This window comes from Phycomyces blakesleeanus (assembly GCF_001638985.1).
Source record: "Phycomyces blakesleeanus NRRL 1555(-) unplaced genomic scaffold PHYBLscaffold_3, whole genome shotgun sequence".
In the NCBI taxonomy this organism is placed as follows: Eukaryota; Fungi; Mucoromycota; class Mucoromycetes; order Mucorales; family Phycomycetaceae; genus Phycomyces; species Phycomyces blakesleeanus.
The window spans coordinates 2360286-2386928 of NW_017265136.1; the positions used below are offsets into that span (position 1 = coordinate 2360286).

General features: G+C 32.5%; 9 protein-coding genes and 2 non-coding genes across 11 annotated transcripts; 5 read left to right on the forward strand and 6 right to left on the reverse strand.

Annotated features, from left to right (window-relative positions):
- Window positions 1–1616: 1616 nt before the first annotated feature.
- Window positions 1617–3403, forward strand: PHYBLDRAFT_163951 (hypothetical protein; the record flags this gene model as incomplete). The annotated part of the gene is given in 7 exon segments (XM_018434910.1): window positions 1617–1632; window positions 2057–2060; window positions 2304–2530; window positions 2550–2685; window positions 2850–3020; window positions 3278–3351; window positions 3384–3403. The coding sequence occupies 7 exon segments, from the start codon at window positions 1617–1619 to the stop codon at window positions 3401–3403; spliced, it is 648 nt and encodes a 215-aa protein (XP_018296897.1).
- Window positions 2529–2599, forward strand: PHYBLDRAFT_t55. The gene has a single exon. It is a non-coding gene; the product is annotated as a tRNA-Gly (tRNA).
- A 112-nt stretch (window positions 3404–3515) lies between the features above and the next one.
- Window positions 3516–6447, reverse strand: PHYBLDRAFT_163952 (hypothetical protein; the record flags this gene model as incomplete). Its single annotated transcript, XM_018434911.1, has 6 exons — window positions 3516–4455; window positions 4515–5021; window positions 5703–6004; window positions 6063–6171; window positions 6244–6373; window positions 6423–6447. 6 exons carry the CDS (start codon window positions 6445–6447, stop codon window positions 3516–3518), a joined length of 2013 nt encoding a protein of 670 aa, XP_018296898.1.
- Window positions 6448–6783: 336 nt separating this feature from the next.
- PHYBLDRAFT_62381 (hypothetical protein) lies at window positions 6784–7540 on the forward strand (the record flags this gene model as incomplete). The annotated part of the gene is made up of 3 exons (XM_018440964.1): window positions 6784–7020; window positions 7073–7430; window positions 7524–7540. The coding sequence occupies 3 exons, from the start codon at window positions 6784–6786 to the stop codon at window positions 7538–7540; spliced, it is 612 nt and encodes a 203-aa protein (XP_018296899.1).
- A 3224-nt stretch (window positions 7541–10764) lies between these two features.
- Window positions 10765–11234, forward strand: PHYBLDRAFT_62380 (hypothetical protein; the record flags this gene model as incomplete). Its single annotated transcript, XM_018440963.1, has 2 exons — window positions 10765–10807; window positions 10948–11234. 2 exons carry the CDS (start codon window positions 10765–10767, stop codon window positions 11232–11234), a joined length of 330 nt encoding a protein of 109 aa, XP_018296900.1.
- A 648-nt stretch (window positions 11235–11882) lies between these two features.
- Window positions 11883–13312, reverse strand: PHYBLDRAFT_140912 (hypothetical protein; the record flags this gene model as incomplete). The annotated part of the gene is made up of 6 exons (XM_018430480.1): window positions 11883–12100; window positions 12224–12455; window positions 12550–12629; window positions 12700–13000; window positions 13070–13137; window positions 13249–13312. 6 exons carry the CDS (start codon window positions 13310–13312, stop codon window positions 11883–11885), a joined length of 963 nt encoding a protein of 320 aa, XP_018296901.1.
- Window positions 13313–13963: 651 nt separating this feature from the next.
- PHYBLDRAFT_t59 lies at window positions 13964–14035 on the reverse strand. Its single transcript has one exon. It is a non-coding gene; the product is annotated as a tRNA-Pro (tRNA).
- A 971-nt stretch (window positions 14036–15006) lies between these two features.
- Window positions 15007–16619, reverse strand: PHYBLDRAFT_140913 (hypothetical protein; the record flags this gene model as incomplete). The annotated part of the gene is made up of 5 exons (XM_018430481.1): window positions 15007–15264; window positions 15358–15903; window positions 15987–16105; window positions 16178–16433; window positions 16497–16619. The coding sequence occupies 5 exons, from the start codon at window positions 16617–16619 to the stop codon at window positions 15007–15009; spliced, it is 1302 nt and encodes a 433-aa protein (XP_018296902.1).
- A 241-nt stretch (window positions 16620–16860) lies between these two features.
- On the forward strand, window positions 16861–18168 carry PHYBLDRAFT_163957 (hypothetical protein; the record flags this gene model as incomplete). Its single annotated transcript, XM_018434912.1, has 5 exons — window positions 16861–16910; window positions 17123–17285; window positions 17336–17363; window positions 17433–17732; window positions 17978–18168. 5 exons carry the CDS (start codon window positions 16861–16863, stop codon window positions 18166–18168), a joined length of 732 nt encoding a protein of 243 aa, XP_018296903.1.
- A 3065-nt stretch (window positions 18169–21233) lies between these two features.
- PHYBLDRAFT_140915 (hypothetical protein) lies at window positions 21234–23148 on the reverse strand (the record flags this gene model as incomplete). Its single annotated transcript, XM_018430482.1, has 4 exons — window positions 21234–21486; window positions 21625–21671; window positions 21737–21826; window positions 23080–23148. The coding sequence occupies 4 exons, from the start codon at window positions 23146–23148 to the stop codon at window positions 21234–21236; spliced, it is 459 nt and encodes a 152-aa protein (XP_018296904.1).
- Window positions 23149–23263: 115 nt separating this feature from the next.
- On the reverse strand, window positions 23264–25549 carry PHYBLDRAFT_163958 (hypothetical protein; the record flags this gene model as incomplete). Its single annotated transcript, XM_018434913.1, has 9 exons — window positions 23264–23354; window positions 23418–23730; window positions 23788–23914; window positions 23983–24065; window positions 24120–24255; window positions 24355–24513; window positions 24693–24709; window positions 24760–24990; window positions 25066–25549. 9 exons carry the CDS (start codon window positions 25547–25549, stop codon window positions 23264–23266), a joined length of 1641 nt encoding a protein of 546 aa, XP_018296905.1.
- Window positions 25550–26643: the final 1094 nt, after the last annotated feature.

Below are 26643 nucleotides of genomic sequence, written 5' to 3' on the forward strand. Positions count from 1 at the left end.
AGTCAGGTCATCCAATGTATTCAAGCCATCCAATAAATGAATGTATAACATGTATACAAGTCGTACTATTCGGATACACACTTTTAAAGAAGTATTAGTGGTCCATATTAAATAGCTAAATATATATTCCAACTGTTCAAAAATCAATAAAAACCATTTTTTTCATAAGATTCTATTTCAAATGTGTCATCTCTTGATAATGTCAACAAGATCTATTTAAGTTTTTTTTTACAATCATTCATTTGAATGCTGGTTCCTGTCAGATTTCAGACTGATTCTAGGTCGACTTTAGTTAGGTCTATCCAATAATATCATGTAATTAAAGCAAATAAAAAATTTTAAGAGGTAGAGAGTTCAAAGCCAATTTCATAACAAGTAGGGTTTAGCAATGGTTTGCAGTTATGGGTGAATATATAATCAGAATTACAGACAATTATAACATTTCAAGAAAAGGGTGAATTATAACTCTCAATTAATCTATTGATTTTAGTATCTATAATGTCATCATTTGGTTAACTAAATGAACTAATTTTTGTAAAAAATACCAAACTATAATTGAATATAAACCACTGATTTTTAGAGGATTTAAACAAAAATTAAGCTACTTAAATCGGTTGTCTTTTGCAGTGCACGCTTTTTTAATATGACATCAATTCTCGCTCTTTTTTTTTAATTTTTTTGGATATACTTTCTTATTGAAAATAAGTCATATATCATACATTATTATATTCTAATAAAAATCTGTATTTTTTGCGATGCAATAAAAATATTATTGAATCTAAATTAGGTGCATCTGTATCAAAAAAATTTTCTTCAAAAAAAATAATTAAATACTACATTTAATATTTAATTTTTTTATTTATTTTTTTCTGCCAAGTCAATCGAAGCATATATTTTTTAAGACAATTATGCAATTTACTGCCAAATTAATAAATCTTTGAGTTTGTATTTGTGTTTATTTAATATAATCAGAAAAAAATGCAAATTCATATCTCAAGAAAAAAATTATTGAAAAACAATGGTGTTTGAAATATTTTTTTAAATTTTATCAAAATTCAAAAAATAAAATTTAACCAAATCCACTCTTCTTTTGCTGTGTACCTATATAAATATTTTGTTATGAAAGAAGAAATAGATAAAGCTATAATATATAACTACAAGAAAAAATATTAGAAAGAAGTATATTATAAATAAAAGGTAAAACTATTCTGTTAATAATTTTGGTAAAGTAGTATTTGAGAGGAAGCATCATATTTAGTATACAGAAATAAAAATAAAAAGAAGAGAGAGAAAACAATTGTAGGAAAAAATATAAGAAAAAAGATTTTGATTTTCAGAAAATCAGTTTTTGAAGAAAGGCAATTTTATGAAAATGAAAAAAAGAAATTAAAGCTAAAATTAAAATTTTGAAAAAAAATTAAAAATGTGTTTTCAAAAGAATGTCTGAACTTGATAAAATATGGTTTTTTGATAGTGACTAATAGCATAACTACAACATATGTTGTAAGTGACATGTGATGTGTTTGTTTGTTGTGGATTATAACAGTATCACTTGGCAAATAAATATAATGTGAATTACAAAATACAAGAAGAAGAATACAATAATAATGAAAAAAATGGGTAATTTGACATGTAAGAATTGGTGACAGACAGGTAGAAAAAATAGAAAGAAGATTAAAATGGAAATTGTGACAACAACAACGTCTAAGAAAGACAGAAAAGGGAAAACAGAGAAACAAAATATATTAAAATCAACAGACAACACTCCAAAGAACAAGGACACTGTGTATAAATGAAAAATAATGATAATAATGGACAAAAATAAATAAGATCAAAGATAGAATGATGATTTTATTGATTGAAAAGATTGTTCCTTTTATAAATAAAAATGTTTGGTTAAAACAAGTTTTTGAGGAAAAGAAAAGAAAGTCAAGTGAAAATTTTTACTACATGTAACTGGTGTTAATAGTAAAAGTAGAATAGAAAATTATAGAGAGAGTAAAATAAAAGTATAGTAAAAATATAATAATTGAATAAAGATAAAATAAAAATATAGTGAGGTAAAATAGAAGTAAAGTAATAATATAATAACAATATAGTAAAGTAAAGTAAAAAAATATAATAATAGTATAATAATGGAATCTAATAAAATGTAATAAAAAATAGTGTAAAATAAATGTCGGCGATAAAGAAGTGTATAAATTAGGGGAAAGAGATATAATGTTTTTAGTGGGTGACAGGTGTTTCTGAGGTGACGATGTTTAATTTTAAAGAACGAGATTATATTAGGGGTTTGGGTATAGGGGTATCGGGAGCAAGATTTCCCAAGAAACCTGGGGGACCACTCTTGTCCCTCGAGACACGTCACTCGGTCGACTCACCGTCGATGTCAACGCCCACGAGTCCGGTATCACCCGTCATGGCTCACCGCCGGACCAAACCACTGAAGGAATCCACCGTCTGGTATCCCTCACCGGAAACTGGCCAAAGCCTGACTTGTCTTTAACACATGTGACAATAAGAGCAGTGCGTTAATAGTTCAATGGTAGAATTTCAGCCTTCCAAGCTGAAGGTCGGGGTTCGATTCCCCGTTGACGCATTTGATTATCTTACTTTCGTTTTGTCGTTTGCGATTGTTGTTTTGTCGTTCCCGATCTGGGTTGGTCTTCCTTTTACTATAACAAAGTCAAAAGGTCAAACCCACTGGGGATCAAGGAGTATACGTAAAATCAAAGAGAGGATAAAAGATACTTTTTATTGATATGAATTGAATTGTCTTATATAGTTTTCTAAACTAATACTGCGCATTATCCGCAGTAGTTATTATTTATATTTAATTAAAGAAATAGTCATTATACTGCGGTTAATGCTAAGGAAGATATTACTGCGCATAAAGAAGTACTGCGGTTAACTATCTTCAGATTTTACAGATTCATCAAAATAATGTCCAACAGTTTTCGATCTGAGTTGTTCTTCCAATGCTATAACACAGCCAAAATTGGTCAAACCCACTGGGAATTGTAAGCAAAGATTAAAGAATAAAAAGAGGATAGAAAGATAGATAACATTTATTGAATGAAATAACACTCTCTTTTATATCTTTTTTAAACCTACTCAGCCATTATAAATGTCTGTTTCGGTTTCTATTCTACTTTTGTTAAACTATGTGCTTTCTAATTCTTTTCACTATGGGAAAAAATGGCAGTTTTTTGCTTTTGTGACTATGTTTTCGGCCTATAATAATTAAAAAATCATTAAAAATCCAATTTGAAACTAGAAAATCTCTGTTTTTTGAAAAGGTTGACAAAAAGCAAATTGACCACCTAAAATTAAATCTCCTGATAGACAAAAGTAAGCTTTAACTACAGATTTTACATTTTTAGTAAACGTAGATTGCATTTGATGACTATTAAAAGTCAGAAGAAAAAGAGAAGAAAATATCTAAACTTTCTGCTGAGAAAATAAAATATGTTAAGACAATTTGAAAAAAAAAATGTATTACAAAAAAAAACAAATTATAGGTCTGCAAGAGAACCAAGTGACAATTTTGGGCTGCGGTTAAGCTTTGGCCACACTATGTATGTTGTTGTTGTTGTTGTATTTATAGTCATATCCAACTTCACCAAACCAACCAATTCTTTGACATCTGTCAGGTGAACTACCTTTGGCTTCATTTGCTCATTGTTAACAACTGGTATACCATTTACCAAACGGACTGCCGCAATCTCTACAAGAGCAAGCAGCCATCTCTTCTTGTTGAGCTTGTGTTCAAAGAAGACAACAACTATTCCAAAGAAATCCTTGTAAACCAGGGAGTATGCAGAATTTATGTTGCGGTTTTCATCAACCTGAATCTGTAATCTGATGTTATGTGCCTCCCTTACACAATTTTGGTCGAGTGCAGAGTCAATCACACAACCATTGACAAATGCCTTGCGGCTAGTTTGTATAGCTGCTTCAATCATACTACACTCTTCCCCCTTTGATTCATAGAAGTCTTCAAGAAGTTTCGAAAGACAAGAAATGCCTTCAAAACTATCTCGGATCGTTCTATTCCTCAAAGGCCCCCAGAACTCAATATCAGACCTAGCACCAACACGCTCACCCTCATCTGTCAACAGCCAACCAGCAGTGGAATCTTCATATTGTAAGTGTCGTGCTGTTCTTGCTTCTGTAATCATGACAGTGGCTCCGGCCTCTGCTTGTCGTATTTGTGCTAAGCCAAGCATGATATTGCCAGCGTTAACATTTATAGCAGAATTACTCTTGATAGCCCTTGAGTATTCACCAATTGCTCGTTCCACGGATCTGGCGCTATATGCACGAGGTGGGCCATATGCGTCAATCATGAGAGGATAGTGCTGAAGAAGATGCTGGTTTATAGTGAAAATATTGATTTTGATTTTTCCACTTGTAAGCAGCGATTCCAGATACATGTTCCATATTTCAAGTTTACTGAAGAAAAATAGTTAGAATAAATAATAGAATAACACATAGCTTTTACTAAAATATACCTTTTGATAGAGGTTTGTTCCTCTGCTGATAACTCCCAGCTCATGAGTAGGTTACATGCTTGAACCAAGCCAAGTAACGTGTTCCGGGCAGTTGCATCTCCAATATGCTCTGCCACCAGCGTAGGGACGACGAACAGAAGAAAGTCTGCCCAATCGACGGCCTTGAACGACCCGGGGTTCTTGTATACATCTCTCCAATTGCCATGGAAGGATGTAGGGATGGTATTTCTTGTTTTGTACATTGCTGTACCGATCTCCTTCCAAACACCAGAAGAAAGAGCAAAACAATGGTCTGTTCCATAGGTACCAGAAACCAAACCCCAGACCTGCTTGCTTATTCCATGGCAAAGTCCATGCATCTCATCAAGGGCAAAAAACAATGGTCTAGAGAATACCTTCAATGTTGCCAGAGGGGATTGTCCGTTTAACCCTTTGTAGCTGGATGCACTGGCCTGGGAAAAATTCTGGAAACTTTCCAGCGTACGGATATTGGTGCTGGGCAAAGTTCTGAAGTATTGTCCATGCTTGGGACATTGGCTGACAACATGACAGATATGGCAACCGTCTTTGCTCATATGTCCAGAATGACATGCCAACTTTTCTAAGGCAGGAATGTCACCAGTGACCATTAAGACATGTACCTTGGCACGAATGGTCTCGTTTGATGTCTTGACGACCATCCCTTTGCTCTCCAACACCAGAAGCTCTTTCATCGTTGGTTCCATGAACGACCAGAAATTGGCAGGTGCACCTGGACCTGGGATCATTGCGATCTGGAGCATTCTGCTTCTCTCATACCGGACCATGGGATTCAGGTTAAGAATGGTGGCATAGAGGATCGTTACAGAACCAGAAACATTGTGTGGCGTGAATCCATCAACAGACAACAAAATTGCAATGTCATCTTTTCCAGAAAACAGATGTTTTGCTTGCTGGTAAACCTGGCTATCAAACACATTGGTTTTACTTCTATCCGAGCTTGGGTCATGATTATGGCAGTAATGCATATCTGCTCTTGTATTCTCATTGGCTAATGCAAGAGCCAGTTGTCTCGCCAATGGAAGCTGTATCATCGTGGCAGCAGCAACCAGATCACCACCCTCGGTTTCTCCGCGTCTTGTTTTGTACCGGCTTTGTCCACAGTTGGAGCACTCAGTCTGGGATGGACTGGTAAAGAGCATACATCACCTCTGACAGATATCATGAACTGTCTCTTCAACACCCGAGAAATGCTTCAAAAGCTTTTTGCCAAGATGGGGAGTACATGCTTTGTATATAATACAAGTTGACGTTTCCAAAATGCTGTTGAAATGCTTGACTATCATTTCATGAGCATTGCGGGAGATACCAAAATCCTTAATGATCTTGAGAAACTCAAGGTTCTTTGCATTGTCTTTGTCAGGGGTAGGTGCAGGCTGACTGAAGTCAAAAACCAAAGGAGATGTTTTGTTTTCAATGATGTCCATGTCATTGCCAAGTTCCGCATCATACTTTAACAAGGTAAATAATAATTAGCATTATATAATAAGATATATATATATATCTTACCATAGACTCATCATTATCATCATTACTGAATATATTCATAATTGGATCATCATTATCTTTGCTGTTGAGTGTATCCATGATCTGATCTTTGATTGCATCAGCACATTCTCTGCTTGTTTATGAAGATAACAATATAATTAATTACACTTTCTAATAGTATGTATGTGATTTGTAGTCTTACTTGATAGTGTCATTTGAGACAGTATTCAAAACAACACTGACTTGTCCAGGAACAGGCGTGGTCTGTGAAGTCTGGATATCATTATGTCTTCTATAATAGTTCTTAAAGCATTGAGCTCTACAACTCTTGGCTTTTTTTTAAATTGGTGTGGCACTCTTTGCATTGATTGCATTGATAACTATCAAGGATTGAATTTGAAGACATTTTTTAGGTTGGAAATAAACACTTAAGAATAAAGGTATGAATATTGATAATTCCTTTTAAATAATATGCCTTTATACTTAATAGCGTTGAGATTTGTATAGACTTAATGACTACAAGTAGGCAATAACATAGATGATACAAATATAAACTCAGAAACAGAAGCTAAAACATTGCGTAATAGCTGTTATTAGAACTACAGTAGTCCAATAAAAATATTGGCTGGACCAATAGGTTAAACTCATTTATACAAAACTAATAATAGACAATAGAAAATTTTTTTGGCCTTTATCTTTCTTTCACAACAATCCTTTTTCTCAGGTAAACCAAACTCTCAACATGAATAACACAGATAACAATTCCATCTCTTTGCTACATGCCATGTACAATGAGATACTATCTTTGAAGGCAGACCAAGAAAAGGCCAAACTTGAAATGAAGGCACAGATCAAAGAGTTGAAGCTCGAAATGAAGACGAGCATTGAAGATTTGAATTTGGAGATTACTGCTCTCCAGAGCCAACTGGAGAATAGAAACATTTCCAACCAACACACTTCGCCTTCTGTCTTTGCCATTGTAAGACAAAAAATAAAACGAGTTGAATATATATTATTATGTCATTTAATAGTCTAGTGCTAATACCATCCGCAAACCGGTGAGCATATTCCGTGAAATAACTTTAAAGCATATCTTCAAGATGATAAGTGAAGATCTTGGCATTGAAGTAACAAGTAACAAAAAGGCTACACTCGATATGTGTACAAAGCTTATATGTGATGATATGGCTGCCCATCCTTCAGTGATCGCTCTTGGTCCTAATCCTAGCTGGTGGTCTATACCAGTAGCACTTAAGAAAGAAATGTGTGCCAGGCACGCAAATATAATGAAGGATTCTGGTATAGACTTCACTAGATGTCTTGGAAACTGGGCATCAACTGCAAGAGTTGCACATCTCTGGAGGGACCGCCATAAAATATTACAGTCTTGTAAGTAATCTAGTGTAGTGGAATTGAATAGAATATTTTACTATGAAAACCTAGAATATTAAATAGTAAATAGCCAATAAAATGTATCTATAGATTTTTTTATGCTTTAACAGCCAATAAAATAAACAATATTATTTATTTTTCTGTCATAATAACCAGTAAAATGAACAATATGATTTTTTTTCTGTCATAACAACCAATAAAAATGATTAATAAAAATGATCTCCTATTGTAATAACCAATAAAAATTTGTATTTATTAAAATGATCAAACATTTACATGTATATTATCCAATAAAAAACTGTTTTCATAAAAGTAACATTAAAAAAAAATTACTAGTGTCCAATAGAATTCCTTTCTAAGCTAAAATATTAAAGTAATAAATGACATTTAAGAGAGTACCCAATAAAAGTAATCAATTATATAATATACTTTATACAATAAAGAATGAAACGCTGTCCAATAGAAGAGCCAACAAAGGAGAATCAGAAAGCGGAGATCTGTAATATGTATTAAAACTCCAGGGGGGCAAAGTGGATATTTGGCAAAAAACTGCCACAAAGCCGCCCTGTCAAACCGCCATAAAGCAGCCATAAAACCCCACTTTTTTTTCCCGTATTGTAATATTATTATTGTCTAAAAGCTATAGGTTATTGGTTAGTACTTTGTAAAGTCTGAAATACTTGTCAACAATAGTAATAGTGAGAAGAAATAGAAAGAAAAAGACTTTATGAAATAAAACACAAGTTTGTATTAAAAAAATATCAGTAGATATGACTGTTTCTGATATAAGCTCAGATCCAAGATACAAAGTTCATAGGGCTTGTTTAACCCTCTAGTTGATTTTTCTTTAATCAAGCAAGTAGTTCTCTCTATTCGGAAATCAAGATGGTTTCCTGGGTTGACAACAAGACTTTCATCTTCAAAATATTTTTCTAGAGCCAAAATAGAATAGAGATATTCTAAACTTGGTAAGTGCTAGATATTGTTCAAAAATCTGCCATTTCTTTCCAAAATAAGGCAGCCTGTTTCAAATACATGTAGATTTTTTTCTACAGTGAAATAATGTCCAACAATGGAACATAAAAATACAAATCATTAATTATACTGTAGAAAATAGCAGAATTTATACCTCTGACCTTGTACCAAGTTACGTACTTGTAACTTCTGTTATTTAAAAGTCAGTCCTTAAAATACCAACCTTGTAACGAGTTACAAACTCATAACTTTTATAGCCAATAGAATACCTGTTTCAGCCTATTAGTTTTACTTTTTGTCAAATACAATTTATGGGATTTTTTATTATTTTGCATCTAAGCCAATAAAATATTCTAAATATGGCAGATCTATATCTTTTTAGATATTTATATTCTCTTTATGATTGGTTCAACAAATGCATAATGTTTTATATTGATTTTTTTATAGTTTTTATTGATCAAAATAATACAAGTTAAACATAAAGAAGTATGCAAAGAAGAATTACTAATTCTTATGATATTTAGTAACAGCTTAATCTATACATTCATTAAATAATATACATATATATATTTTTATGTGATACTTTTTATATTGTTTTATCTAAAAAAAAGTTATTTTCTAAGTACTATGATATTGATGAAGGCATGTATATTTCTTAATTGATTCTTTTAATCAAAGAGTATAAACTTGCTTTGTGTTAACATTGTTATGCCTGATTCCTACTTTTGAAAAAACAGAAGACAGATTCCCTATGATTCTCGAAATCTACAGAGATCTCTAATGAGCATGCAAGCAATCTTGACAACCAAATTGTACTTGATGCAGATATTTTTCTGTCAATTCTTCTTGGGTTACTTTATTTTGTCCACTTTGCTAATTCGTATTTTATTAATACTAGCCTTCATAGTTGTTAAGTGTGTTCTTTTTAGAAATCTTTAATAATTTAGACCTTGTGAAAAAGTAGAATTAAAAGACTTTTACAAAATAAAAAAACAACAATACATTAAAAAGTAATCACAGTCATTACTTTTTGGTGGCAAAGGCTTCTTTAAGTTCAGATTAAAAATATAAGCAATCTGTAGACCATGTTTGTCCCTTTCCCAGTTTTGCAGTCTGATAAGCAGTTTCACATACTATATTCATCTAAAATGGCCTTCTGGCTTAAAAGCGAAACAACCATATTTTAATGTCAGCCTCAGAATACTAAAATAGGCTTAGCACATACTAAACTTGGTAAGTGCATGTCGGACCTTTTCAAGTTACAAGTGTTGTGAATGAGTATTGATTACTGCTGAATCTGAGAGTAAGACTGAAGGATAAAATAATACCCTCAGCTATTCCAGTCAAACGGATCTCCCTTTATGATATTATCTAATACACAGATCATCATACACATAATTGATTATTTATTATTATCACCATGACATGGGATATACAAATACATATACATTATATATATGGCATCATTATATTTCATCTACATATTTCTTTTATTATACAAATACTTAATTGAGAGACTACAACTACAACTATTTAATATTATGAAACATTACCCGAGTATCTGGGTCGGAATACTAAAATATTACCAATAGCATAAATGCTCTTCTTTACCAAAACTCTTGGACTGATCTGACTGGAGAAGTATCATATCAATTGGTCTTTCTGGATCTTTCCAGAAGAATAATACTCCTGGAAGATGACTCATCGTGATAAAGATTACTTAAGCACACACTGAATTACAAATTAGAAAAACATATAAATATCAGTAGATAGTTCCGTGTAGAAAGAAATCGAATTTTATCATTCTTTACTTTTCTTTTGAAATAAACAACCTACACAAGTTCTCACAAATTCTTTCGTCTATATTATATTTTGCTTTATTTTCTCCCCACAACAACAAGTTTTGGGTAGAAAAGGGATCTTGGACACATCATATAAGATTTATTTAGATGGAGATTGTGTTCTTAAAAAGGAATAGTGTGTTTCCAAATCGCGTTTTTTTATATGATATAAAAGCATGATATAAAGTGTTTTAGTCAATCATATTTATTTTCTTGCTACAATTAGCCAATAAAATCTCATTATTCTTACTGCTAAACTGACAGATATTTTACTGGCTTATGGATATACAATTATAAAAAAATAATAAAGTCTAACCAATCTAGATTACAGCTAATTTTTCAACAAAAATATATAAATGAAAAGAAAAATTATAAAAGAGCTAAAACTATTTTTGCATGGCAAAATAGTCAACTAGTCTGTACCTGATAAAAACTAGATTAAAAAAAAAAGGTACTAAAAAATAAGCAACCGCTATAAAAGCATTTAATTGATGCTTATAATTTTTATTTAAATTATGCACACAGAGTATGACAGTGAATCAATAGAATGCAAAAGAAGTAGAAATAAAAATTTAATAAATATGAATAAAATTATATATTAAAAGGTTGCACTTACTTATTTTACACTCAAAAATAAATATCAAAGAAATTATCCAACCTGCAGAGCCCCCCCCAAAAAAAAAATGAGTATATTACAGACAAGGGAGAAGAGGTTCTTGCCAAAGAGATCGTCATCCGTGATATATTGCACAAGAACTATGGAGAAGTGAAGACTATTTGGGAGGATATTCTTAAGACCGTAAACGATGTTGATCGTGGTGCTGGTGATGTTGTGCTAATATCAATCAAGAAAAAATATAATGCTTTGATAAAGAAGTTCAAAGAAAGACAGTCTTGTGTGCCTAAGTTATTCCATTTGCAGATGGCACTTTCTGAGAAAGACAGACTCATGATGGAGCTCATTGATCTGATAATAAATACATAATTGTTTTTGAATATTGTCATGCTAAATAAAAATTGAGTGAAAAGGATGATAAATCTGAGGAGCACATCCATCAGGTCAGTGCCAACAAGGCCGAAATAGCCAAGGTGTATGCTGAGAAGGAACATACGATTCAAGAGAGGTCAACTGGTGCGATCTACTCAGTAGTGAAGGGTGGGCCGCACGCATCAAAAAAGTTGTGAGTGGACAATGGTGAAGGACCCTAGACCCAGGTTCCAGTGAGCCCAGTCGTACCTCCGACTTCTGTGGCCCATCTGTTCTCGTCTCTGAAGGAACAAGTGGCAGATGTGATCAGCATAAAGGTAGATGAGAACATTCTTTTCGTCTATTCAGAGTGTTGAAGGGACTGTCAAGAACATTTGAGATGATGAGAATGTCTCAAAGATTGGTGGCAAACTAGACAAAGTACTTGAAGAAATGTCCAGTATGAACACTGAGATCAGAGACGGCTCTCTCAGGGTTGAGAAGGCAATAGAAAAGCTCGTAGCCTTTATTGCTGCATTTGTGTCTTCTACAATATAACCACCCCTACAATAAAAAAAATATAAAATAAGTTAAACAAAATATTCTTATATTGATGTTATTTCTTGACCTCTAAAGTAAAGTTTGCTTCCTGTAATAATAAGATGTTTAGTGATTTAAGAGGCCTGCAATATACTCCATTGGTGTTGGAGAAGAGACTTTAAACCGCATGCTCGTTTGGTTTCCATGGTTGTAGCAAACATGCAAGTTTTTGAAGAGCGTTGCCACAATGTAATAAGAGCTTACATTGCCCTGAAGAATCCTTTGTGTTTGTGCATAATTCACATAAGCAAACAAGTTTCCTACATGTCCAAACTCCTTCTCTACTACAACACGAGCAGTTGACATATCTTAGTTGCCGATATACTCTGGAGAATCTTCTTTTGCTAAAACATTATAAATATTAAAAGACTTAATTAAAGTAAAATGCATGATATTATATAACTTACTCTCTGCAAATGGACGCATCACAAATTCTGAGGATGTATATCCTCTGTCAGCATAAAGGTGGTAACAAGGTCCACCAATACTCCTGAAATCAAATACTTTACACATATGCATTTCAATACCACTTTCGTAAAATACAGTCATATAATGACGTCTTCCAGCTACTGGGCCATAAAAAAATGAAGTTATTACATCCGGAGTAACTACAGCTTGGTAATTAAAACCGTGCACTTTCTAATAAATTGTTTATGCCAAGTTAACAGATATAAAACACAAACTAATGTAAAAATGACTATAGTATTCAACTTGCATGCTAACCACTGTATACAGTCTTTTGTTCCTTGGTTAGCTTAGCAGTCTCCTTAAAGGTACCATTGAGGAACCTAACACAATGCTCAACTGGTACGCCTTTTTTAATCAATACACATATAATACTGTTAATATTAATAGCATGTAATATATTAAAAATTGCTCTTACCTAGAGCTCTGATTGCATTGCTAAATTTCACCAAATTTTCTGGGCGAAATTGACGATAGTCAAATATTATGGCTATACCAAACTTGAGATGCAGTAGACGCACAACATGGTTTGATATACGACTTATATCAGTTGAGTTCCTGCCAAAAAGCAAAGACAAATCTAACAATTGACAGGGAAAAGACATTTTGCAAAGTAGAATGACCAGTACTTCTGTGGTAGGAACAGACAACACAGTGGAAGAACCTCTCTCAATATAAACTTTGTCTCCCATTTCGAAAAGAACACACATTGATTGTATCTGTTTAATTTTTTTAAATATATACTTATTGTTATTTTTCTTTTTAGATTTTATAATTCTAATTTTTACCTCTGTATAAGTAAATCTGAACAAGCACTTGCACTCTTCAGTTGGAACAGTGCTGATGTCCAGATGACCTTGTCAACATAGAGAAATCACAACACGTTTGGCCTCTTGTATGCGAAGCAGCTTCAGAGCTTCTGTTTGATCATTAGCTCAATCAAGGGTTTCCCCAAGAATCTCATCACAAAATGCTTGCTCGGATAATTCCAATACTTTTGCAATGTTGTTTATATGAGAGTTGAAAGGCATCTTCGAGATTTGTAAATGATAAAACAGCAATGATGTTTTTTAGATTGATTTTTAATGCCATGTCTTTGCATTAAAAATGATTTGGTAAGTTTAGGAAAAATACACTTCCGACAATGACATAAACAGAACTTTGGTCCATGTATAAAAACTTTGGAAATGAAAAATAAAATCATATAAATGTCAAGTCTCAATCTGGTATTTCTTTTCTGGCACTTGTAACTAAGTTGCAGAATCAATACCACTGGGGATCGTCAAGTTTATGAATAGTTTTTAGATAAGAATAAAGATGCTTTTTATTAAATATATTTCTTGACTATTTATACAAAATGATAATTGATTTCTGATTAAAAGAATAGCTACAATAATATGTCTTAGATGCCTGTTGTCCAGTAATATCTTCTACAAGTATATTTACCATCTTAAACATCTAAAACATATATGAAAGACCAATTGGCAAAGTCAAGATCTTTTATCCTAAAAAGTCAACTCTTACTGGTTGCTTATAACTACCGCTTTTGTTCACCGATGTCAACTCTGACAAATGTTTCAAAAAAAATTTATATGACGTGTCCAAGATCCCTAAAGTTATGAGTATCAAAAAATACTCGTAGATATTTTTCTACAGTGCAACTGATTAATTCCAGTAAATGTGGGCTTCTCCGGGAATCGAACCCGGGACCTCTCGCACCCTAAGCGAGAATTATACCACTAAACCAAGAAGCCACCTCTCTTTCTGCTAAGCATGTGTTAAATAAATAGACCTAAGTACTTCAAAACAAACAATTCCTTGCATCATGCCACCAAGAAGTACCCCATAGTCCATCCATACATTTTCTTGTGCATCTCTTTCCCAGCTTTCAGATAGGCCTAGTTTGAAGTCTCCAGCACCTTTGGTTCAAGAGTTATCCTCTTCAAGGCTCAAGAAAACCTTGTTCAAAAAGATATTGACAAAGTCTTTCACCCTCCGGACACCTTCTCCCCCAAACATCTATATTTCCTAGTAGATGGTAAAGTATTAGCTGAAAAAGAAGCTTATCTATCAGAAAATAAAATAAAAAAATTCACCTACCAGAAAATAAAAAAAGTTCATAATTTACTAAGTCACTTTGATAATCATTTCAATTAATAGCACAATTTTTTGGAAAAAAAGAAAGATAAATATATTTTTATTGTTATGTGTTTGATCTGCAAAAGTTCACTTCGTATTTATTTTTTAAAGCTTAAATTGACTGAAGATAAAGCTGTTGCATATCATAGACGTGCTTGGCTTCATCATCTGTTATATACTGGGATAGTTTTGTAAGATCGTGATGAGATTGATGTATTGTTTGATTTGTTTTTGTACACTAGTCAAAAAAGAGTCTAGATTGATTGCTGGAATTTTCAGTGTTTTGTGGAGTTTGTGGTATGTGTATTTGATTGGTAGTAATGGCAGAAGTGGTAGAGAAGAAAATAGAGTTCGATGTGTATATCTTCAATAGATGCATATGTTCGCAAGATCTGTATCTTCTTTTAAAATCAAAGCAAGGACATGAGATAATTGTGTTTGTATCTGAAATCTCAACTATATAAGCAGTATTTTGGTCAACAAATGACTGAACCTGCTATTGTCTACTATCCACTGAATCAGGAGCAGCAATTCTTGCTTCTCTTTCATTATCATCAACTTCTTCTACTTCTATCTCGTGTATTCTTTATTCTCTTGTAAATGCACTCATTGCCTCATTGTTAGACATCACTCTATCATACTTTTGAGAAAGATAGTATTCAACATTGTGAACAAAAATGAATATAAGTTTATCTAGACGTTTGTTCCGGAATCTCTTCATGAAGACAGTTTTCAATTGGTTATGCCAAGACTCAATATAATTATTGGTGAACATATGTGAAAATTGGCATTCAAAATATGCTCTACTCCAAAGCTTAAATTTGTTTTCAGTACACCAGTTTTTCTCGAAGTAGTCCAAAAAGATACATTAGTTGTTAAAATCTTCTTTGAACTATACAAGTTTGTGATGAAACTGATCTAAATCTTCTTTATATACAATCTCTTGAAGAGATTTCATCATTTTATCATGAAGAAGACGAGCCTCAGATAGCAAAGAGCCAGAAATCTTAACGGAGTCAGAGAGCTTTCTGTTCCATGCTTGAGTTATGTGAAATATGCAGAATTGGATTTGTGTGGTAAAAAAAGTGGTTTGAATTGCATGGACTTTGGCCAAGCAGCAATCAATTGTTATTTGTTTTGGATTAACAAGCAAGAGAGAAGACGTTAAGAATTGCAGCCACTGCACAATGGGGCCCACATCTCTATCATTGGTAATCATATATGCTACAGGCCAGCCTCTACCAATTTCTTCATTATGGATAAGAAGAGTATAAAGAATCTCATCAATTTTTCCAGAGATACCATAAGTGGCATCCAAACAAAAAGAAACAGCATTTTTCATCTTATTTTGCTGTATTGGTGACATAAAACCACAAGTAAATAAGTTTAGACTTGGTGAGTAGCTAGTATTGGTCTTGAAAATTGAGAAGTTCATTGCAGCAAGTTTCTCATTTATCCAAATCATGAAGGAAATCATTTGATTCTTGTCAAAATGATACAAAGTCTTATTTATCTATAAACAATTAGTTAAATAAAATTTTATTTAATATAAATTCATATGTTTACCTTGTTCATCAAGTTCCAAATGTTATAATAGTTGACCTTACAATCAGAACTTCTTCCATATCTATCAATAGTTCTCAACATGTCGATACGTATCTGGCTGGCAGATTTAGATGATTGCTCTAATTGTTGGGATAGTTCATGCAGCTACTTTTTGGCAAGAGAAAGAGTATGAATATCGTCACAGATATCACCAGGAGTATGATCAGCATGATCTTTGGTCAAGGTTATCTCATACCACTCAGGTGTCTTAAAGAATTCTCTGACGCAAAGAAGAGCAGGACACTTATTTTTCTTAGCTCTCTTTTGAACTACTCGCATCTCTGTCTTAGATTCATAAGTTCCTGAACAATGACACGAGTACTTCTGTGAGAAGCACATCTTAATTCCACTGTTTTTGGCTTCTTCAGCAGTGATATCAGTACGTCGTTTGTTGGAGTTACAAATAGTCTATTTGACCGCACAGGATTCACCAAGTTCTACAAGGCATTCTTTCCACTCAGATGTTCTAACTCTAATAGTATTGTTGAGTCTAAGTGTCATTACTCCGGGAATAGATGAGCACTCCAATGCTTCTGAAATTGTTGCAAGAGTGTAAATGTTTTCATTCATTGGTGTAATATTGACAGTAGACATGTTTAATAGCAATATATATAAATAAAAGAACGCGCTTTCAGGGGATACAGAATCTTTGTTTCAAACAAACAATTCAAAAACAAGAAAAAGTATTGACTGTCACTATTTTGGTTAAATATTTATGACATACCAGGAAATATAGACTTTCTAGCTTTTATATATCAAGTCTCGATCTGGTATTTCTTTTCTGACACTTGTAACTACACCTCACAAATCTGGATAACAATTTTCATTTATCAAAATGCAAATTTCCCCCGCAAAATTATTTGTCACATTTGCTAACTGCATAGTGTTATCTAGTTATATAGTTATCTAGTGTAAGACTAATAATTTTACCATTAGTTACTAATAAATTACAATATATGATTGGTAGCAAAATCAGGTTCCCATCAGATGAATTGACACATCATCTGGTCATTATTCCAAAACAGCTGAAATAATTGTTTATTTTATTTCATATTTTTATTATTATATATTAAATACCTAAAAATAAATGTTAATAGCTTCTTGAATGATACTGCAAACTTGCCAACCAATGCAGTAGAAAAATTGCGATTAGAATTGCAGCATAGAAAAGAATTCGAAATTAGATTTGCTAAAGAATTTAATTTGCAACAAAAGGTTGTTGAAAACATGGCTGAAGCTGCCTATAATTTCAGCAATACTGTATTGAGGCTCAAAAAGATTAAAAAAATCCTTTTAATCTTTACACTAAGGAGATGAAGAACAAGAGAAAACTTGACAGTAATACAATTAACTGCATTGATTACAAGTAAAACAGTAGTTTTGTAATGATTCAAAATATATTTTTAGGGGAAAACTACAGACGCAAGGAAATCATTGATTCGTACAACTCAATGGGTCCTTTAGAAAAAGGCAGATATTACGAGATGACAAAAGAAAATTCCACTACTCTTCACCAGGAATCTTCTGTCCCTGATGTCAATTGTGCTGCAAAATCTATATTGACCATCATGGACACAATGAAGCTATTGATGAACTATGATAGTCTGTTTCTGTTTTGGAAGTCAGACACCAGCTTCAGTCGAAAGATTGACCACCTCTTGTCAGGAGATACATCTTCTATCTTTTTTAAGTGCATTGAGGAAGATGGTGCTCTGAAGAGTTTCTTGGAAGCATTGGGAAACGTCAAAAGACGCTAAAGTAAGTATTATATAATAGATGTATTATTTATTTCATCTTAATCTATTTTTCTGTCATAGTGCAAGAAATACAACTCGCAACCATTGCTGCCAACGACTTTAGGAATAAGATCAACAAATGTTTGATAAGCTTATTTAATGATAAGTTTATAAAATATCAAAATTAACATTTACTTCATATTGTCAATTTCTTAGAAGAAACTGGAGAATCGAGAAAATCTTTTCCTTGGAAAGCAATCGAAAACAAAAAAGATACCATCAGAGCTGTTGGATGGCCAGAAAAGTTGCCTTTTGTGCCACTCAGTCTTATGAAAGATATTGAGAAAGAAATGTTAGTTGATGCTCTGGACAAAGAGCTCATTTCTTTCTCTTGCTCTTTTGAGTAAAAGGCTTGAAAAACTTAATTAAAACATGTTTTCATCTCTAACTTCTATAATTAATGACTTGTATGCTAAACTTATGTGTACATTTTATCCAAAGGCTTTCCAGTGTTATACAATAGATTCTTGCTTTTACTATTTGTCGTGACTTGTTTTTTTATGTATTTTAATTTTCAAAAAAAATGACTTAAATTTTTTCTTTCCTAATCCACTTTAATAATATACACGTTATAAGTATTTTAAATAATAAATAAAATGTTACCCTTTGCCATCATCATCATCTTGTAGCATGTATCGGACACTTGATTGAATGAACTTATACATCTTGTCATAAACTTCTTGTAATCATGCAAAAACAGTTAAAGACAGATGAGAGCACTAGTCAAGATAAATAAGCAAAGAAAAACAACTATCTGATGATTTTATTTGAATATTAAGATCAACAAATAAACTTGGAGCAAGAATAAATATATATTAAAATTTAAGTCTTTGGAAGTAATGATTTTGATAAACAATGCTTATACGATCTTCTGCTTTGCTTTACAAAAGATAGTATATCTTTTTAAAATAATCTTAAGGCTATCCTCAAAAAAATAAAAAATAAGTAAAAATGTTTTTAATGTTTTGCTCAATTAGTTTTCTTTCCCAATTGTGTAAAGTTTTTTTTTTGGTTCATCTAATGCTACTGCTTAGAATTATAAAAACAATGTCATATAATTTATTTATTTTTGTAAGAGTATACTTTAGACTTTTTTTTTTCAAGCAAAAACAAAACAAAATGTAAGAAAGTAGAATACATGTTTATACTGATGTCTTGGGTAATAAAGTTATTGTTTTTTAACATTTTAATTTTGTAAATAAAAAATCTTCTTTCTTAAATAAATTCCAGTTATGCTTATCAATATTGTGAATGAATCAACTCTGTAAAAGTTATATTAAATATTTATTTATCAATTGTACTTCATCAAGAGCAGATATTAGCAAGTACGTGTTTTATAAAACTAATATGGCATGTCTTGAGTTTTATTGAAATTCTTTTAGCATCAAGTATTATTACTAGATAAGTAAAAAAACGCGCCTTTATATAAAAAGAAAGGGCGAAATATTGTCATTTCATAAGTTGATCTTTATGTACATCACTTATTAATTAACTGACTTGTCTTATTAATTATATATTTATTTAATCGTAACATTTTATTAATGTAGTCTATTACTTGCAAAGTTAATATCATTGCTAGCTTTATATAACAATTTAAATAATAATCAATATTTATATATTTATCTTTGATTTAACTAATTCTTCTTGTCTACTTTTGCCTTTAGTCTTCATGTTGTAATTTTTGGCCTAGTTTTATGAAAGCAACTAGCACCCTCCCCGATCTTTCTTAATCTATTCTTTCCAGATATTACAAAAGCTGATAGCTGCAAACAAAGTCCTTGTTTTATACTTTTAAATATGCTTACTTCAAAAAAAACAAGCTAGTAATAACAAACACTAGTTATATACAATATTGTTTTATGACAATAATAATAATTATTATATTTAGCCCGTTATTTTTTGAAAGAAAATAAAGTACATTTTATTAATAAGAGAAAATATGAATTATTAAAAGTATAATTATTTTATTTGACAAACAGTGATCCTGAAATGCAGTAAGACTATCATGTTACTTTTTCAAATTAAGAAAACTACCATCCTTTATGTAAATAGATAATATAGAATCAATCATAAATTAAATTGCTAAAAGTACAAATCGGTTTGAATAGAGTAATTACGAAATATAACTTAAAGAACAGAGTTCAGAAGGGAAAGAAAAGAAAAAGAAGATCGGGAAAAGATGGGGTACAAATATTGAATGAGTAAAATAAAAAGAAGAAAGGTTATCAATTTCACTTGGAACAATTGAAGTTATAACAAAAAACGTACTGGGAAAAAGTAAATAGAATAAAATGAAAGAAGAGGGTTTTGATTATGTCAATCAGAACATACAATAAAAATAAAAAAATAACATACCAGACAAAAAAATAAAAAGAAGTAAATAAGAGAAAAGAATATATAAAAAGGACAGAGACTGTGACTTAACATTGAGAAAATCTGACTTTGGATGTGACCATGCCAACATCTTTACAGTGAAAATGAGTGGTTTCATAGTAAAAATGAGTGGAAAAAGTGGCTTGGTAAACAATACTATAAAATTATATTATAATTAATCTATTAAAACTTTTTGCTATAGATTATTCATTATTGCTTTTGACTATGATAGAGACAGCCAAGGTTCGACTTTTTCCTGAAGCATTTTTTTGTATTTTTTTTTGAAAAAAAATTATTAATCTTTCTGTTTTGCTAAAAAGAAAAATGAAATGTTTTGAATATTTAATGAATTGCTTTATACTATTTATTCTTTATAAATATTTTAATGTTATGTGAAATAAAATTATATGTTTTTAAAATAAAATAAAATAAAGTAGCAAACAAAACAAATTTTATTTATGTAAACAGAGTTAAACAGCTAGATACCAATAAAACAAAATAATTTTTAATATTGTAACTTCCTGAATGAGAAATGCTATTTACTTGCTTTTGAAAATAATAAAATAAAAAATAAAGCATGTAAAATACTAATGAAATTAGATAAAAACTTGATATTTTATTATCTCAAAATAAGTATGTAGTTATGTGTATTATTGAATTAATTACTAATAGACTCTAATGATATAAGTGATATATATATATTACAGAAAGAAGTAAAGTAAAATCTTGAAACATAAAACATATATTTAAAATGGGCAATTTTTTTTACTTCTTGATTAAATGTAGAAAACAAGAAGTATATTTCAAGCAATAAAAATTAAGCTGTCAGCTTCTCTATAATTTTATGATATTTTTACTTGTAAAAGCTATTAAAGCATTTTACAGATTTGAAAAAAATGGGTGAGAGTTTGTGTTATTCTAGAGAAAAGAAACTTACCTTAGTTATCAACTTTAAATGCTAACAAATAAACTGAATAGACTTTTTACAATAATAGAGTAACTTACCATATATTGCCTCAGACTCAAATATGTTATTGTGTTATTCGTTTTCATTAGCATCATCATTGTTGTCATCATTGTCATCATTGTCATTGTCATCGTCATCATCACCTTCCACAACAAAAGTAATGCTGACTTCTCCATCATTGGGGAAGTTAATGTCTTCAACAATAAGTGAAGAAGAAGAGATGAATGAGAGGACATAAGGAATGCAGGAGGAGGAGGCAAAAGGAATGGAGGAGGAGGAGGCTGAAGGAACAGAGGAGGGAGAGGATGAGGATTCCAGAAGAAAACTAGTCTGAGTAAAGACTGCTCACTCCCAAGACATAGAAAGCTGAAGCTTTCTAGTCAAAAGGAACTGCATCCTGCAAAGAACCTCTGGGTCCAGAATACCTACTACATCATTGAGAGCCTTGAACCCTTGCTCTCACAAGTATCTCTCCTTTACTGCACAATGTTGGAGCCAGAAGGCATCACACTTGAAATTTTATATATTAGTTGATTTATTTTTAAAATCCTTAGTATCTTTATATTAATTATTACCTTCAGAAGTGTAACTTCTTCTTCTGCTCTTTTTTTGGCAACAAAGAGGTAGACTCCAGGAGAGATATTTATATTCCAGAAAGTACTTTTCTGATTAATTATAAAACTAAACGTTAAAGACTCATTTGAAATATGGTCATAAAAATAAGTATCTATATCTTTAAAATCCTTAGTAACTATGTTGTGTGCCAGACGTGGCACAGCAGAGGTACAAATAGTAAGAGAAGAAAATTCAATAGTAAGAAAAAGATAGTCTTTATTGATTGATATTTTGAATGATATTTATACTATTTGTTAATTGCTAATTGCTATATAAGTGTTGAATAATGTTACTATTGAGGATAATCCCAATGATTGATATTTGGGGATTATATAAGTGGTGTGAGAATATGATATGTTAAGATAGTTATAATAGATAGATTTAACTATGTAGGTGTTGTGACTGTTAGAGCATCTGCTCCTAACAACTAAAAATCACGTGATTTAGTTATTCCCAATTTGGACCTTACAACCATCTTAAAATCTTTACCTTTTCTAAATCATATGACTTAGCAACTACCACTTTTCACTATCTTAAAATCCTTGCCTTCTCTAAATCACGTGACTTAGTAATGTCAGGAGCGGATTGGAATTAACACTCAGTTCCAATCCTCTCCAATAAGGAGCAACTACTCCAACCGCAGTAGTTGGGTGAGCAATGCCAAGAAAAAGAAGACAACTATTGCTCAGCAAGAAACCGCAGTAAACACACTTAGCATATAATATTGAAGACTGCAGCATCTCTTACATTAGTATAAATATCACAAACATTATCACAAATAAAGATTATCTTTATCTTCATATTTGATTCCATCTTATTATCTTATTGTGTGACTTCTCACACATTACAGTAACTGTCATTTACAACTCTGAAAAGCCTAAAAAAAATTAATAAAATCAATTGACTGAGCACCATTTGTCTATATTTAAAAAGACAAATAGAGGAAAAAACTATGTAATTGTGTGCCCATTAGAATAGAGCAGTAGGTAAGAGTTTTATATTAACTGCCTGTAGGATTCTGGCCCCCCAGGAGGAAGGGGAGTCCATGGGCCTCCCCTGAAGGGAGGGGGGAGGGGGGGGGAGCACCACTCCCCTAGTAGCAATTTAATATTTCTATTGTGAAAAGTTTAGAAATTACTGTTACCTTAGAATTCAAGATTGTATGCTTTTAAGAGGTTATTAATTTATTTGATCTGTTTATTCCAGCATATTCTGTGCTGTTTGGCTTTGTTTGTGCCTATATATATATATATTTAAAAAGATTAATTCATGAAATAAATACAGCCACTTTTCCCCTTCTTACCAACATGGCCAGATTTAAAGAGCAATGTTGAGATATGGTGATACTCTCAAACATTGGCTCTGATTGCATCTTTGTAATTTTTTTTGTAAGTCAGAAACTCATTGTACTCTAGCCAGGCATTTTCTTTTATATATTTTATGAGGTTTATATTGTTTTTATCAGATTCTAGGAAGCCCTCAACTTCCTACTGGATCTTTGTCTTTAACTTTGTCATTTCTTGCTTCAGCCTATTGATCTCATCTTTCACATGATTTCCGTTGCCATCATTAGTGAGCCTACAATAAAATCGATTTTTTAATGTTTTAAAACATAAAAACAAAAGTATTAAATACATTTACTCTCTTAGTTGGTGTAAAAGTGTGAATTTTACAAGAAACAAAGCAATATTGCCCTGAACCTTGTGGCCAGACTCCAGCAAATCAGCAATGTCAATATAGTTCTCTGGCTTCTCTACCTTGTCAACATACTGCTTCCATTCTCGCTCAACAACAACATAGTCAAATCTCTCCAATGCCTTTCTGGACTCTTCTATGATGTGCTTTGCTTTGACATACTTACTCTCCAACATCAAGCCCATCTCAACCTTCTTTGCCTCATTGCAGAACTTGATGGCTCTGTACAAGACTAACCTCTGATTTGCTTGTCCCATCTCTCTGGTCATTGCCACAAAGCAGTTAAGATATGATCAGAGGCGTTCCAAACATTCACCATTTGTCAAGTCAAACCCATCTCTATATTTAGGGTTGAGCTTAACCTGACAGTGTTGAACATGAGCATACACATGGAAAATCAGAACTGCTAGTTTTGATTTCTCCATCAGTCCGGGAAAGTTAGCCTATGTTAAGTATTGTTACTATATGCTTATATATTTAACATGTACATTAAAAATAACTCTGTATTTACCTTCAGTGACTTTGCCAGCTTACAGACAACATCATATATCACATTGATGTTGGGAGAGTTATCAGCAGACTGGCCATCACTACCTCAATAACCAAGTAGTTGATTAAATATGGAGAGAGGGTACTTAAACTCTTCACCAGTTTCCATGTCTACCAACTTAATGACTGACTCATGGCATGCACAGCTTGCTGCAAAAAGATCTTTAATAGGATACTTCCTGGACTTTGTCATATCACTAGAGCCAGCATGGAAGCTGCTATCAAAATGACCAACCTAGAATTAAAAAATAAATAAAATAAGTATGCATTTTATATCCTGTCACTTTTTATTACTTATGCCTTCTTCAGCTCTCTCTTTCTCAAACCTTTTCACCACGTCATCACCAATCCACACCTGATTCAGTTGAGCCTCTACTTGCTCCAACTCTTCTTCACCAACACTGTCAGCATTCTCCATCCTCTCACACTTCAAGCTAAAGTTGCTGTCCATGGCAAAAAATTGGATATCTTTGATAGTCACATTACTATCAACCTAATACAAAAGTACAACTTCAATATTTTGGTGCAAGTAAACTATATCATACAATTCACTTATATCTGGACAAGCAGGGCAACAGTTGGGTCTCCTGAAATCCAGGTGAAAGCTTCTCTACCTTGGCCTCAACAATTATTGTAAGCATGATGAAGACATGTAGAATATTTTGGCAATACACCCTTGAGATCTGTCTCTATTTATTTTATTTTAACAGAATATTTAAAATCAATTAGTAACACATACTGATGTATAATTTTTTTCTTATCTCAGCACCCAGATTGATCTTATTGTACAGATCAGCCAAGCCCTGACCAGAGATAGCAAGAACATCTTGCATGTCTCTTATAAACTCAAGAAGTCCGAAATGAATTGCATATTGAACATTGTTGAGGGAAGCAGGGAGCATACCCATCTTAACCAACTGCTTGGAAATGGACTTGCATCTGCAAAAAACAACTTCAAATATTCCTGAGACTGTGTACACATATAAGATGTTAATATATTAATCTAAGGGCAGTTTTTTTTGAAAAATTAATAACAATTGCTTACAATGCAAAAAAAACATGTAGATGTTTTTCTTAGAGAACTTTGTGCAAGAATAGAGGAAATGAGACAAAGGAGCAATAACCTTCTTATCCAGACAGCCATCCTTGCATCTTCCAAGATAACGCAGGAAGGAATCAGCTAACTGAAGAAGCAAATCTACCCACTTGTTGTATAGACTTCTTTTCTGGGTCTGACTGGCTTCATATGTATTGAAATCAATTTCGACATCCAAGTCAGTCTGAGAAGCAGCAATGTTCTTGGAAGGCATTTCTATGGGGGCTACAGCCATGGTTCTTGCTCTCTTCTTACGCGCATATGTATATTGTAGGCGAAGACTATTAAATTCCACCTCAGAAACAGATGGTTTTTTAGTGGGAATATAATTCAAACCACTTATTGGAGCGTCTTCAGAAAAGTGATCCAGTAAGAACTGAGATACAGCTGTTCTCTGTCTTCTTTTGATAGTATACTTGCTTGGGTTGTACATGTTTAATTTGCTTGTTAAATTCAATAAAAGCATAAAGAGTAAAGAATTATGATACTCTAAATGAGTTCTGGTAGGGCAATGATATGGACATGCAAGAAAAATTAGGGTCAGACATGCAAAAAAAGACCAAAAGGGAGAATTAAACGTGACGTCAATTGTAATTGGCCTTTGGGAGTGTTACAGACAAATTGAGCACTGATAAGACATGCAAAAGCAACCAAATTGAAGAATTAAACGTGACGTCACCTATAATTGACTTTTAGGAGTGTTACCAACAAATTGGACACTGATAAGACATGCAAAAGCGAGCAAATTGAAGAATTAGACGTGACATCACATATAATTAGTTTTGCATGTTACACGCATTTTTTTTGGGGGATCAGATCAATTACCCTCCAGATTGCCAATTAAATCACTGCCCTTTTTTACTACAATATCAGTGCATAATTTTTTTTGACATTTAACATGAGCAACATTAACAACATCAACAACACCAACGACTTTGTCATTGTTAGCGAGACGTCGAAGAAGTACGATGCTGCCTTGACTGAGTTCAACTCAATTTTTCTTGTTGGAAGAGAATTCTCTTCAGTTGTAGCTGTTCGAGAAGCTGCCAAGGCATATGGTGTCAAGCATAACATTGCTCTCACTACTGAATATGTATCAAGCTCTCGCATCAAATTGATTTGCAAGCACTCTGGCGAATATAGAGATACCAGAAAAGCTGAGAAGGTTGCTTCCAAAACATCAGTTATGGATGAAACTCTTTCTGGATGGGAGAGAAAGCGCGAAAAAGACGCGCAGAAGCATGGCTGCCCTTGCTTCATGTATACCAACACCAAGAAGGGCGGAAAGCTCACTGTGCACTCCTGTGAGGTAGAGCATAACCACCCCATTGAAGAAGACTGCAGAGCATATGCTATGCACCGCAAGCTCTTGCCTGAGGCAATGACGCTTGTAGTTAAGCATCTGGGGAACAATAACGATGTATTCACCATCATCAACAGTTTGAAGATAAATGGATATACAAACATTGTTTGCCATGACATTGCTAATATAAAGCAACATTTCGGAAAATCGGAAAAAGGAAAGGA